The sequence below is a fragment of the Asparagus officinalis genome, chromosome 3, assembly GCF_001876935.1.
Source record: "Asparagus officinalis chromosome 3, Aspof.V1, whole genome shotgun sequence".
NCBI lineage: Eukaryota > Viridiplantae > Streptophyta > Magnoliopsida > Asparagales > Asparagaceae > Asparagus > Asparagus officinalis.
Window position 1 is genome coordinate 85452249 of NC_033796.1, and position 11924 is coordinate 85464172.

The 11924-nt window shown below is 40.9% G+C and overlaps 1 protein-coding gene across 1 annotated transcript in view; it reads left to right on the plus strand.

Annotated features, from left to right (window-relative positions):
• The window catches only part of LOC109834426, a 7350-nt gene extending 4505 nt beyond the window's left edge, over window positions 1-2845 (plus strand). The window contains exon 3 of the mRNA XM_020402440.1: window positions 1783-2845. Coding sequence (XP_020258029.1) covers window positions 1783-2568 — 786 coding nt within the window. The 3' untranslated portion in view covers window positions 2569-2845. The remainder of the gene's footprint in view (window positions 1-1782) is intronic.

Genomic DNA, 11924 nt, shown 5'->3' on the forward strand with positions numbered 1-11924 from the left:
GATCGAGGAGATGAAAAGATATAGCAACTATTAACAACAAGGAGAATAATGATTCACTTAGCTTACGGATAAGTGGACATAAATTTGTTGTTGTAACAATTAGTGGTCCTGTTGCATAGAGTATGGAGAAATTTTCAAAATAAACTTTTTTTTTTAAATTTAATTGGCAAAATCGACTTTCTCAAAATAAAATTAGCATCTTTGACTTTTTTTGCCAGCTGGCCAAAAAGATGTCGAAATTGCAAGAGTAAGCTTCATAATTACACGGGACTAGTAGTCCTGTGTAATTACAATAACTAATCTCCCCTATATCTTTAGTCCCGTGTAATTACAATAACTAATCTCGCCCATATATCTAGTCACGTGTAATTACAATAACTAATCTCCCCCATATCACCTGTGACCCCTCTCTCTCTTCATGCCCTCACTTCACACATACACACACACACTATCTCTCTCCCCCCTGTGCCCATCTCTCTCACCTCCCTCTCCCTCACAACCACTCTTCTCTCCCCACTCTGCCCATCTCTCTCGCCTCCCTCTCTGTTCACACCAGACTCCCTTTCCTCGGTCGCAAAACCACGCCACCACAGGGCCGCCGCAGCCGCGCATCATCTTTTCCTACATTCTGCTCGGTCTCTCCGCTCTTTTTTCCGTCTTCTGCTACGCCGAATTCGGCCGTCGGATTCCCCTACGCTGGCGGCTTGTTCTCATACGCTCCGCGTCGAGCTCGGCGACTTCATAGCTTTCATCGTCGCCGCCAACATCCTCCTCAAAGCCCTCGTCGGAGCCACCGGCCTAGCCCGCTCGTGGACTTCATACTTCTCCGCTCTCAACCTCGATGTCGATGCGCTCGCCGTCACCGCCTTCGTCATCACTGCAGGGTTCTGCCCCCTCGAAGATGGCCAGTTTGCGTTGAATTTTTGGATGTTTAAAACACGAGACTAACAGTCCTATGTAAATTAATGAGCTGATTAGTAGCCGCTAATTACACGGGACTATTAATCCCATGTAATTAAAAAACTGATTTCAGCAAAATCGTCCGTTTTCTGCCAATGTTGGTAGAAAACGGTGACAGAAAACGGTCGATTTTGCTCATTTTTTTCAAATAGGTCGATTTTGCCTATTAAATTTAAAAAATGGTTCATTTTGAAAATTTCTCCCACAGTATTATATGCAGCTATACATAAATACTTAATTAATATGAAGAATGAAAATGCACTGATCTAGCATTCATCAAATTGATCCATATGATTTTATTTATTTATTTATTTGGCATCACTTTAATATATTTGTATACATATCATTTTCTTCATAAAATACCTTTTCCTGCCCTTCTAAAAGTCGGACCTTTATGCAACCTCTGTCGTGTGCTGGCCCCTTCAACTACTTTACTTTTCTAGATCATCAACCTGACTTTACAGTTTCTGCCTTTCCCTTCTAAATGACCCATCTGCTCGTACTGTCTTCGTTGTTTGACCATTTTCTCAAAATGTTGAATACTTTATTCTTTTTCGTTTAAGGTTTTTTTGGGTAATGTAGATATTACATGTTCGCTCAACAATATTGATCTTCAACTGGATGAACTGTTATGCTATCTGAAAAGTCTATTATCTGGTGCAATATCTCCATCTCTTTTCTATAGCTAGTTAGATGGAGCATAGATATAGATCAGGATCCCATTTTGAAAGAACACTAGTATTTGTGTAAGGTTCCTTTGTTGTTTAATTGATAAATGTTCATCCCAGCTTCTTACGCTCATTGTATGTCTTTTTGATGCAGTTAAATTCATTGCAGCATGAGGTACCAGCCATCTCCCAGGAGAAGATAACAATAAAAAACAACAGTGGGGAGAATCTTGTGGGGACTTTACATGATGTTGGTTCAAATAATCTAGTGATATTGTGCCATGGGTTTCGATCATCCAAGGAAAGCAAGACTATATTAAGCATTACTGATGTTCTAACAAATGAAGGAATCAGTGTTTTTCGTTTTGATTTTTCCGGAAATGGGGAAAGCGAAGGCTCGTTCCAATATGGTAATTTTTGGAGAGAAGTTGATGACTTACGTGCTGTGATACTATATTTAACTGGGCAGAAGCGTAAAGTTGATGCTATTGTTGGGCATAGTAAAGGAGGCAATGTCGTACTCTTATATGCTTCTAAGTATCAAGATATTTCCACAGTCATTAACATTTCTGGACGCTTTGATTTAAAAGGCGGAATTGAAGGACGCCTTGGGAAGAACTTTATGGAGAAAATAAGAAAGGATGGATTTATTGGCGTAACAGACAAAAAGGGAGAATTTATGTATCAAGTGACGAAGGAAAGTCTGGAGGATCGTCTTCGCACGGATATGCGTGCAGCATGCTTGTCAATTGAGCAAAGTTGCCGGGTCTTGACAGTTCATGGTTCAGAAGATGAAACTGTACCCTTTGAAGACGCTTTAGAGTTTTCTAAGCTCATCATCAACCACAAATTGCATATCGTACAGGGGGCTGATCATAGATACATGTCCCATCAATTAGAGTTAGCTAAAACATTGCTGGAATTTATTAGATCTAATTAAGTTGAAAATGCAAATATATTTCGAGACTGTGAAGAGGATATCAAATTCGAGATGGACTCCATTAATCTTCGAGAGATACTGGAGGGGAAGATTGTCTTTAAGGTTTGCTTGTTTTCTTTTTAGCTCGAAACTGTTCTTTGCCAAACGTAGACGAGTTTTCTTTTGTTCGCATTTGGAAGTTCCCATTATCGTCTAAATGCAAAATTATGTATTGACACGTATTCTAGAATGACAATACTTCCTTTATTATATATGCAATATTGTTCTGCTTTTTCTATGTCCTTATTGCGAAGAACATGAAGTGTGGATACTTAAATGAAATAGATGCAACTGCTTCGGACGTGTATTAGTTGCTCAAGGATTTCGATGCTATACTGATTGCCACAATTTTTTTAAAGGTCTATCGAATACAATATTAGAGGATATCTAGGGGGCCTGAGGCATGCTGGAGTCTAAAAATTCTCGAAGCCTCAACGTGTTGTCACCAGTTTAGTAAGACGTTTGTTAGGAGGGACATTTCTATAATTAACATAATTAAGATATTATTAAGGTATTATTAAGGTTTTTCAGTCCTTCGATTACAATGTTTAGGCGGTACTGAAGCCGCCAATAATTCTCTATCCTAAACCTTCACCAACCTAATCACCCGTTATCAACCATAAAGCCACCACTAAACTAAATCCCTTACCGCAATGTTATAGCCACCTTCATCCACAGCAAAATCAGTTACCCCTAATCTGATGCCAAAACAAATCACCCAAAATACTCCTCTTAACGTGAGTGATATGTTAAATTTATTTGGAAATATTTGTTATTTGGAAATATTCAGGGGTCCAAATACTTGTGCAGATATTAAAGTTATTTGGAAAAATTTGTTACCGTGTTTCTGCTGGTGAATGTGGAATTGTAGAAACTAACTCATATTTGGAGACTTCCATGCAAATCCTATTCATATTGAAGCTAATATCGCTAGGTATGTCATTTTTTTGGAAGGAGCCGAAGATGACAAACTAGCGAGGCGTATTCGTAGGGCTGCCCAAAACTTGAAGATGCAAGAAATTGCAAAGAACACTGCTGGTGCTTGTGGGGACAACTTCTCCAATGCCAATTGACTTGGCCAGCGTTTCTCTCCAAGTATGCCTCTCCTGCGCCTGCCTTGTTTTCTCGAAAACTTGCTGTTTGTCTTCGTGCTGTAAGAATTCAATGTTTGTGTTTCTGTGTATCAGACTCTATATTAGTTCGCGTGTTTTTCTTTTGGCCTTGAGTGAAGGATCTTAGTAGAGTTAAGTCGGTAGATGACGACTAGGTCCGCTCCTTACCACTTATTCTTTTCTTTGATCTTTCCTCACGGCTTAATTGTTAGTTTTGTATCAGACTTTTTTATCTTAGTATCCTTATATATAATTCTTTATGAACAGAGTATCTCACCCTATTTTTCAGTTAAAAAAAAGAACATGAGTGATATGTTTCATCATCCATTATAATTTCAGATTTACTTAGTCCTTTACTCGCCCCGTGTTGGTAAAATAAGTAAACTAGGAAATTTTGAGCAATTATTTATTTGATACTAGTGTTCGCATTTTTGTCTATGAGATCCATCCATCTTTCGTCCAGAGTGTTGCAACTCTTTTTGGCATTTATCATCTATGCTTTAGATAAGTACGAAGAAATAGTAAGTATAAACTGTGTTTGTTATCAATTCTTTACATTTCTGTAAACAATATAATAAATAGAAACTGTAAATGCCTGTCCTATACCCGCATTCTTAAGAAGCTAGGTTAGCCTAGGAGTCTGATGTACTTGGGGCTGGCTGGTTTGCTCGGGGAGAAGAAAACAACAAATATTGCAGGAACAAATATGCACAAACATTTGTTACCGGAAATCAACTTTAAATTCGATGTTTGGATATCTGCAATTAAATTGTAGGAAATGTATTTTCAAATGCAATTTTAGTGTTTGTTTGAAAAACAATTAGTCAAAAGCTACAAGATTTTATCATACAAGAAAACTTTGGGGTAGATGGTTTTTTGTTGTATCTAAAAAGATTTCTTTTGATGAGGTGGAATTCTTTTTATTTTTTTAATTCTCATTCTTGAAGCCTGCAACTTTTCCTCCCACTGGGCACAACATTTGTTGCAATTTTGGTTTTAAGAAAATGAGTTTATTTATCTTTCTTAATTACAAAGGTATAAACTAAACAAATCATTTACAAATCCCATTGCTCTATTTACATTTACAACTTCACTTCCGTCTAACCAAACAGCCCCAAAAGGTTTGGTTCCAATTGTACTTCATTCATTCGTTCTGAAATAGGATGATAGTACTTTAAAGTTTCCTTGATTGATCTCTCTTCGAATAAACAAGTGACACATACATCAGTTGTGCAGGATTAAGTGAGTCATTATGTGTAACTTGGTATGGATAAAGCACCCATCTGTTAGTCTCGAGAGTGTAGACCAAACCTGGAATCAAATCAACGAAGAAAATTAGAAAAACCCAGTTCGGTCGACCGACGGAGGAGATCCGGTTGACCGCGATGCCTGTAAGAAACAAGCGTGAGAAGCTCGCTCTGGCCGGTCGACCGACAGGGATGATCCGGTTAACCAAAAATCCTGTAGAAATCTAAGCCCAGAATCGAGCTCTGGTCGCTCGACCGACACGAGGACTCCGGTCGACCGAAAATGTGCACGAGCAGACCTTGTATAATTAACACTATGGTCGGTCGACCGAAGTCATTGGTCCGGTTGGCCGATGTCGGGATTTTCAGTTTCCTGATTCGTTTGGGATTCTGTTTTGGGCTGGGATCCTATATATACCTAAATGTTTTTTGGGTTTATAAAACACGTGAAAAAAGGGTTTTGAGAGGGTTCTTTTAGAGAGATCTCAGAGAGATAAAAACCTATTTGTGGACATTGTAATATTCTTCAATTAATCAAAGAATTGTGTGGTGTGGCTCCCGAGGACGTAGGCACGTTACCGAACCTCGTTAAATCTGGTGTGTTCTTACTTGTTTATCTTTCCTGTAATTTTTCTTTTATTTGCGGTGATTTTCCTACTTGCTAAACTCTTAGCACAAAGTCCGGAAGGGCATGAGTTCGATTGATTGTTTCGAATTCCCAACAACAGGTATCAGAGCTTCGTTCAGAAGATTTGTGCAAGAACCATGGCAGAGGAAAGAAAATCAAAGATCGAGAAGTTTGACGGATCATACTTCTTCTACTATAAGTCACAGATGGAGGACTATCTGTACCAGAAGGATCTTTACCATCCGTTGATGGGCAAAGCTAAGGGAAAAAAGGAGGAGGAATCAGACGAGGAGTAGGAAATACTAGATAGGAAGGTTTTAGAGCAAATCCGGTAGTCACTCGCCAAATCGGTCACCCATAATATATTGAAGGAGAAGACGACAGTGGGGCTTATGGAAGCACTCGCGAAGACGTACGAGTAACCGTCAGCCGCAAACAAGGTGCATCTTGTCAAAACGCTCTTCAATCATAAGATGGCAGAAGGATGCTCCTTCATGATGCACCTCAGCGAGTTTAACAAAATTGTTGATCAACTTATCTCCGTAGACATCACGTTTGATGATGAAGTGCAGGCCCTATTGATTCTATAGTAGTTACCGGATAGTTGGGCATGTTGGGTAACCGCAATTAGCAACTCGGCGGTGAAGGAGAAGTTGAAGCTGAGCGAGGTTGTTAGCATGATTCTATCCGAAGAGGTTAGAAGGAAATCGTCTGAATCAAAAGGTTCAGGTTCAGCCCTAAATCTCAAGCAGAGAGGCCGAAGGCAGAAGAAGGGTAACCGGAATAGGAATCGGTCGAAGTCAAAGAAGAAAAGGTCAAACTCAAAGGTTAGGTCTATCAAAAGGAAGTGTTGGTACTACGGCCGGGAGGGCCATATGTCTTCATTCAATAAAGCACAAAAAAAGGATGTGAATGAGCAGGAGGCTCATATCATGCAAGATACCTTGATCCTTGCTATGGGCATCGATTCTAATTCATGGGTAATTGATTCAGGAGCCTCGTTCCATGCCATTGCTAATAGAAAGCTTTTTCAGAACTATATAGCAGGGGACTTTGGGAAAGTGTACTTGGGGGACAACTAACATTGCAGTATTGTTGGAAGAGGCGACATACAGATTCAGATAAAGGGCTCTAAGTGGAATCTGAAGAATGTCAGACACGTACCGAAGCTGAAGAGGAATTTTGTTTCGGTAGGCCAACTTGGAGCAGAATGCCATGTTTCAATATTCACCTGGGATTCGTGGAAAATCTCCAACGGTACTATGGTGGTTTCCCGAGGCAACAAAACAGGAACTCTATACCTCACTTCCCATACGAGTAACACCCTCGCAATTGAAGATGTCAAGGAGAGTGCAGATCTGTGGCACAATAGGCTAGGACACATGAGTGAGAAGAGTACAAAGATTCTACACTCACAAGGAAAGCTAAACGGCATCAATTTAGTGAAAGTTGGTGTTTGTAAAGATTGCATCTACGGGAAGCAGAAGAGGGTCAGCTTTCAGAAGGGTGGAAGGCCACCTAAAGCTCAGAAGCTAGAGCTTGTTCATACAGATGTATGAGGCTCATTTAGCGTGTCTTCTCTTTTATCGACAATCACTCGAGGAAGGCGTGGATATACTTCATGAAGCATAACTCAGAGGTGTTCAGGATCTTCAAAAAGTGGAAATCTATGGTGGAGAAGGAGACAGATCTGAAAGTGAAGTGTCTGAGATCAGACAACGGTGGAGAATACGAACTGGAAGAGTTCAAGAGGTTCTGTGCTCTAAATAGAATTCGTTTGTAGAGGACTACTCCAGGGACAGCATAACAGAACGCCATTGCAGAAAGGATGAACAGGACATTAATGGTTCTGTGCTCTGAATGGAATTGCATCTATATGCAAGTCTACCTAAGACGTTTTGGGAAAACGCGGTGCATACAACAACTTATCTGATTAATCATGGGCCATCAGTTCCATTAGATTTCGGGATTCTAGAAGAGGTTTGGAGTGGCAAGAATGTTAATCTCTCACACTTGGGAGTATTTGGCTACGTGGCATATGTTCATATTAGTGACCATGTCAGAGACAAGCTAGAAGCTAAGTCACAAAAGTATACATTCATTGGATACAACATTGATAAGTTCGAGTATCGTCTTTGGGATGAGAAGAATAAAAAAATCACCAGGAGAAAAGACGTCATATTCAATAAGGATGTGATGTACAAGGACATGAAAAATGCTAAGGATAGCCAAAGTAGTGGGAAAAGCACTATGGATTTGAAGGAACTTCTAGATGGGAGCGACATGGTTAGTTCTAACCGAAGAACGGAGAAGACTCCAGGTGCAGAGACTACTACCCAGGGCGTGGAGCTTAGGAGGTTATCCAGGATACCCAAACCGAATCCCAAATATCTCTCATCACTAGATTATTTTCTTTTGATAGATAGCAGAGAACCAGAGTGCTATGAGGAGGCTATGCAAGTGAGTGAATCTCAGCAGTGGGAGCATGCGATGCAAGAAGAGATGAATTCTCTACACACTAATGAAACATGGGAGTTAGCCTAGCTATCTGTGTAGAATAAAGCCTTACATTGTAAATGGGTCTATAGGGTCAAGCAAGAGAGTGATGGAAACAAGAGGTACAAGGCCAGATTAGTCGTGAAGGGGTTCCAACAACGGGAAGTAGTAGATTATACGGAGATATTTTCCCCGTTGTGAAGCTTACAACCATTAGAGTTGTGTTGAGTTTAGTAGCTGCAGAATATCTCTATCTTGAGTAGTTAGATGTGAAGACTGCCTTTTTTCATGGTGACTTGGATGAAGAAATCTACATAAAGCAACTTGTTGGCTTCATTAAAGAAGGAAAGGAAGAGATGGTGTGCAAGCTCAAGAAGAGCTTGTACAGATTGAAACAGGCTCCGAGACAATGGTACAAGAAGTTTGACAACTTCATGCAGAGTAATAGCTATGGAAGATACAATTCAGATCATTGTTGCTACTTCAAGAGGTTTGAGTCCAACTATATCATGTTATTATTGTATGTTGATAATATGTTAGTTGCATGATCGTGTTTAGAAGAGATAAACAATTTGAAGAAGCAGTTAGAAAAGGAGTTTTCTATTAAGGATCTGGGTGCATCGAAGCAAATTCTTAGGATGCGAATCAGTATAGATGAAGCTGAAGGGACGTTAAGATTGAGTCAAGCTGAATACATCGAGAAGGTACTTCAGAGGTTCAACATGGAAAATGCTAATGTTGTTAGCACGCCCATTGGAAGCCAATTCAAGTTATCTAAGGAGCAATCGTCCACGACAGATGCAGAGAAGGAGCACATGAGTAGGGTACCATACTCATCAGTCATTGGTAGTCTTATGTACGTGATGGTTTGTATGAGGCCGGATATCGCCCATGTAGTGAGAGTTGTGAGCAGGTTTGTAAGCAACCAAGGAAGCAGCATTGGGAGGTCGTGAAGTGGATATTGCGTTACTTGAGAGGGACTACGGATATGCCATTGCGTTTTAAGAGGAAGGAGTTGGTACTGCTGGGATATGTGGTTGCAGACTTCGTCGGTGATCATGATACAAGACGTAGCACCACGGGGTATGTTTATACTTTAGCGTCGATAGCAGTGATCTGGGTCTCACGTTTGTAGAAGATTGTAACATTTTCTACAACTGAGGCAGAGTATGTCGCAGTAATTAAAGCCAGCAAGGAGATGATTTGGTTGACCGAGTGCCTGGAAGAGTTTGATCTAAAGCGGGAGAACAGAGTTCTTTATTGTGATAGTCAGAACGCTATACAACTTGCCAAGAATCTAATATAACATGGCAAAACGAAGCACATCGACGTGCGTTATCACTTCATACACTCGCTAATTGAGGACGAGAAATTACAACTAGACAAGATTTTGGGGAGTCAAAATCCTGCGGATATGTGACGAAAGCAGTGACCATCGACAGACTAGAGTTATGCGCAACTTCAGTTGGTCTTCACACGTAAGAGTCGAAGGCAGAGCCACACTAGGAGGATCAGCGGGATCACCGAGATGATGATGATTGAAGAATGGATTGTTCCGGGTAGGATAAGATGCTTGCGAAGATGGTAGGAGTTTGGGAGAGATCGTTGATGGCGGTTTGATCTCCAAGTGAGAGATTGTTAGTATTGAGAGTGTAGACCAAAGCTGGAATCAAATCAACGAAGAAAATTGGAAAAATCCAGTTCGGTAGACCGACGGAGGAGATCTGGTCGACCGCGACGGCTGCAAGAAACAAGCGTGAGACTCTCGCTCTGGCCGGTCGACTGACAGGGATGGTCCGGTCGACCGAAAACCCTATAGAAATCTAAGCCCAGAATTGAGCTCTGGTCAGTCAACCAACACGAGGACTCCGGTCGACCAAAAATGTGCACGAGCAGACCCTGTATAATTGACACTCTGGTCGGTCGACCAAAGTCATTGGTCCGGTTGGCCGATGTCGGGATTTTTAGTTTCCTGATTCGTTTGGGATTCTATTTTGGGCTGGAATCCTATATATACCTAAATGTTTTTTGGGTTTATAGAACACATGAAAAAAGGGTTTTGAGAGGGTTCTTTTAGAGAGATCTCAGAGAGATAAAAACCTATTTGTGGGCATTGTAATATTCTTTAATTAATCAAATAATTGTGTGGTGTGGCTCCGAGGACGTAGGCATTGCTGCTGTAACCTCGTTAAATCTGGTGAGTTCTTACTTGTTTATCTTTCCTGCAATTTTTCTTTTATTTGCGGTGATTTTCCTACTTGCTAAACTCTTAACATAAGGTCCGGAAGGGCATGAGTTCAATTGATTGTTTCGAATCCCCAACACGATCTTATGCCCAAATACCCACATATCTGTTGGATTTTTTTGGTCAAAACTGCTTTCCAAAATGAGTTTTTCAAATTATATATATATTAACTACAAGTACTTTTCATAAATGCTTAATAGCCTAGTGGAAAGTTTATGTTTTGGTATTTCAAAAGGTCCTTTGTTCGAGGCTTGCCAATGGCAAGCCGAGAAGTGTTTTATTTGAATTAATCCCTCATAAGTTCTAGTGGATTGTGGGTCGTGGGTCGTGGGCCAATGGGCCGAGGATCGAGGCTAATCGGGCTGAGACGCTAAGTGATGTTTTGTTAGGCGTACTTTGTACTTCACACGGAGGCATCAGGGTGAGGTGGCGCCACGTTGGCTGCCTCGCAGGCTGCTTCGCAGCATGCGGACGAGCTACGTATTCGTACGATGGTGACCCTAGCGTTCTCGTAGTTTGACAAGGTTCGCTCGTTCGACGAAGTTCATCTGTCATATGAGGTTCACTTGTTTGACGATGTTCGTTAGTTCGACGAGGTTCGTCTTTCATACGAGGTTCGCTTGTTGACAAGGTTCATCTGTCATACGAGGTTTGCCTTTTTGACGAGATTCGCTCGATCGACGAGGTTCGTATGTCATACGAGGTTCGCCTGTTTGACTATGTTCTCTCGTTCGACGAGGTTCGTCTGTCATACGAGGTTCGCCTGTTTGACGATGTCCGTTTGTCAAACGAGATTCGTCTGATTTGTTGAGACGTGACCCTCGCGTTTCGTAGCAACACGTCCATTGATTGCCTCGTATTCAGCAGTCACCGCATGCAGCAGTTACAACAGCATTAAGGGCAATTTAATGCATTGATATTATAATCTTAATTGTCATTAAGAATTGTAGCGGTCACATTAATTGCTAATGACTCTTGAGCTGGCCTTAGAGGCCTATAAATAGCACCATTGGGCAGCTCTTGGTTAATGTTGGAAACTCTCTCGCGTGCGTAGAATACGAACGTTGGTGTACTCACGCGAGCTTGGAATACGAACGTCAGATTGACGTTGTTGTTGTGCTGTTGCTGCAGAAACTGTGCCCGCAGGAACCGTGAAACCGAAAGGTTTTGAACCGTAAGGTTCTGAGATCGATGAGATCTTTTGCCTTGACCGAAAGGTCTTATAGATCGAGGAGATCTTGACAGTACAGGGTTGGTGCACACCAGAGTACTGTACTGCTGTTCTTGGAAGCAGTTTGGCCTTGGGATCCTTACATCGGAGTAGGCCAAATATTGTTTTAAGCACAGAGTTTCACAAACACACAACAATTAATTGAAAAAAATTATAATAACAGCACATCATCCTTCACTATTCAAATCCAGATTTAACCATAATTTCCAACATATCTACCTAACAATAAGTAAATTAACCTCTAACATCATAATAATCGATCACATATCCAGCTAACAATAAGCAATAGCATCTAACATCATAATTCCAACATAACTGACTCATCTTTTCTTTAACAGATGACACCAAAGCAGAAACT